This window comes from Ipomoea nil, unplaced genomic scaffold (assembly GCF_001879475.1).
Source record: "Ipomoea nil cultivar Tokyo-kokei standard unplaced genomic scaffold, Asagao_1.1 scaffold3321, whole genome shotgun sequence".
NCBI classification, from domain to species: Eukaryota; Viridiplantae; Streptophyta; class Magnoliopsida; order Solanales; family Convolvulaceae; genus Ipomoea; species Ipomoea nil.
The window spans coordinates 6873918-6876598 of record NW_017619749.1 but is presented as its reverse complement, the minus strand read 5'-3'; the positions used below and the strand labels follow the sequence as shown (position 1 = coordinate 6876598).

Sequence of the window (2681 nt, the reverse complement as noted above, 5' to 3'; positions counted from 1 at the left end):
TAATTAATGAATTAAATGTAGAATATAATTAAGAGGGGATAGACCACATACTATACCTTAAGGTGCTCGAGATTAGTCATTGTGGTTCACTGTGAAATCCTTGAATACACCCCCAAAAAGAAAAACAGTAAACAAAATCTAAATAAGTTAATAAATCCTTGAATTTTGTGTGGAATAAATTTTGACAAGTGTTCAAACCTTATCCTTTACCCACAAAAGAGGTTCAATTCAATAGTTAATACAAAACCTTATAATACCATCGTCTCTTTTTACAGAGGTGGCTAGTGGGTGGATTTGCAGCTAGCGAAAAGAAATTAAGAAAACATATGATCGAATATGGATATGGAGACGGGCGCAGATGTTATAGCGGTTCCATTTCCATTTCAAGGTCACTTAAACCCTATGCTTCACTTCTGTTCTTGTTTATCCGCTAGAGGCCTTAAAGTCACCTTGCTCCTCACACATGGAGTAGCAAAGTCCATGCAATTCCCCCTTTCCCACAGGGTCGAGTTAATTTCCGATGGCACCGACGTGGGCGACCCGCCGCGCACCCACCAAGAATACCGCACTCGTCTGCAAGCCGCGGTTTCCGAGGGAGTCGCCGCCGTTATTCAGAAGCAGAAGCAGAAGGCTAAAGTTCTGGTTCATGATTCAATCATGCCTTGGCTTTTAGAGGTGGGAAGAACGGGTGGGTTGCGAGTCGCTTCTTTCTTTACAGAACCCGCTGCGGTTTGTGGCATCTATTACCATATGCTCTGTGGCACCCTCAAACAACACACTGCTTCTGATTCTACGGTGCGTTTGCCTTCGTTTCCGGCGATAATGGACTTCGCCGATCTGCCTTCCTTTTCATACTTCGGAGATATTGCTGAAGAAGTTAAAGAGTTTACTATCAATCGGGCCATCAACATGCCCAAAGCCGACTGCTTTCTGTTCAACACATTTGACTCCCTAGAAGAGCAGGTAAATTTCGTTGGATTTTTTTTATTTTTTTTTTTTTAAATTAATGATTTTTTACAGTCTTTTTTTTTTTGGATACATTTGATTTGGATTTGGGATGAGATGATACCCGGGGCAAATTATTCTTTGGACCGGCTCCACCTAGCAAGGTGGACCAGGTCCAAAGATACACGAATTACATTTTAAATGTTCACAATTTACTTTTTAAAAATTCACAATTTAGGATAATCCTATATTGTATTTACAAATTCTTAAAATTTAAAAACACAATTTATATTCTAAATGTTCACAATTTCAATACTAAAAATACATAATTTAAGACCAAATTGAGTTCATATATTAAAAACGAGACATGACATAAATGACATAAAAAAGAGACATGGAATATCATATATAACAAGGATATAAAATGTAGTTATATGATTGATTGTAGCTCCTGTCCATTAATTATGTTATAGGAAAGATAATTTACTGATCAAGTCCAGCAAATTATTTAAGCCATCTTAATGATGTTATTATATATATGTTTTAGGTAGTGAAGTGGATGGCGGAAAACTGGGCGGTGAAGACCATAGGACCTTTGGTCCCAACGATACACAAGACATTGAAGGGCGGAAAACATGATAGAATTGACCTATTTGAGTTGGATAGTGAAAGCTACTTAAAATGGCTAGACATTAGAGAACCCAAGTCTGTGGTTTATGTATCATTTGGAAGTTATGTGGTGATGTCGGAAGAGCAAATGGAGGAAATAGCATGGGGGTTGGTTCAATCCAACAAATACTTCATATGGATTGTTAGAGAATCTGAATTAGTTAAACTCCCTAAAGATTTTAAATTTAAAACATTTGAGAAAGGTATAATTGTGAAATGGTGTTCTCAAGTTGATGTTTTGTTACACAGGGCAGTTGCGTGCTTTATGACTCATTGTGGATGGAATTCCACACTGGAAGCATTGTGTTTGGGTGTGCCAATGGTTGGCATGCCATATCTTGCAGATCAACCAACTAATGCCAAACTGATTGAGGATGTTTGGAAGGTAGGTATTCGAGTTAAGGTGAATGAGAAGGGAATCTTTACAAGACAAGAAATTCAAATTTGTATAAAACAAGTGATGGAGGGAGAGAAAGCTAATGAGTTTCGAAGGAATGTAGTAAAATGGAAAGGATTAGCAGAAGAAGCAACAAGTGAAGGTGGAAGTTCTGATGTGAATATCAAAGATTTCATCTTTCAAATGGCTTATGGCAAATGAAGGCAAAAGTTGTTGGTTTTAGGGTTTTCAAGCCCAGAGAAGTCCAACCCAACCGTGGTTGGTGAATTCACCTTTTAAATAAGGCTAAGTGATCTACAAAGGGAATGATCGTAATCTCTTGTATATTGTAATCTTTTGTATAGCGAAATGTCATTTCCCCTCTTAAAGTAACTAAATAAATAGTTATTGCCTTTACCCTCTCCAACTCGCAAATTATTCTTTGGATTCAGGTTCAAATGTTCACAATTTATTTTTTAAAAATTCACAATTTGTATATTACGAAAACACAATGTTAACATATATGTAATTGATTATCTTGTTTTGTATTCACAAATTTCTTTCAAATACTGCAGTCATACAATATTAACATATATAGGATTTGGTGACCCTGTATTGTATTCACAAATATTACTTTCTACAGTTGTTATGTACACAATTTATATTATGGAAGTTCACAATTTCAATACTA

At 36.3% G+C, this 2681-nt stretch overlaps 1 protein-coding gene across 1 annotated transcript; it reads left to right on the top strand.

Annotated features, from left to right (window-relative positions):
• Positions 1-241: 241 nt before the first annotated feature.
• LOC109170652 (UDP-glycosyltransferase 74E2-like) lies at positions 242-2499 on the top strand. The gene is made up of 2 exons (XM_019319851.1): positions 242-963; positions 1493-2499. The coding sequence occupies exons 1-2, from the start codon at positions 337-339 to the stop codon at positions 2210-2212; spliced, it is 1347 nt and encodes a 448-aa protein (XP_019175396.1). The 5' UTR covers positions 242-336; the 3' UTR covers positions 2213-2499.
• The last annotated feature ends 182 nt before the right edge of the window (positions 2500-2681 follow it).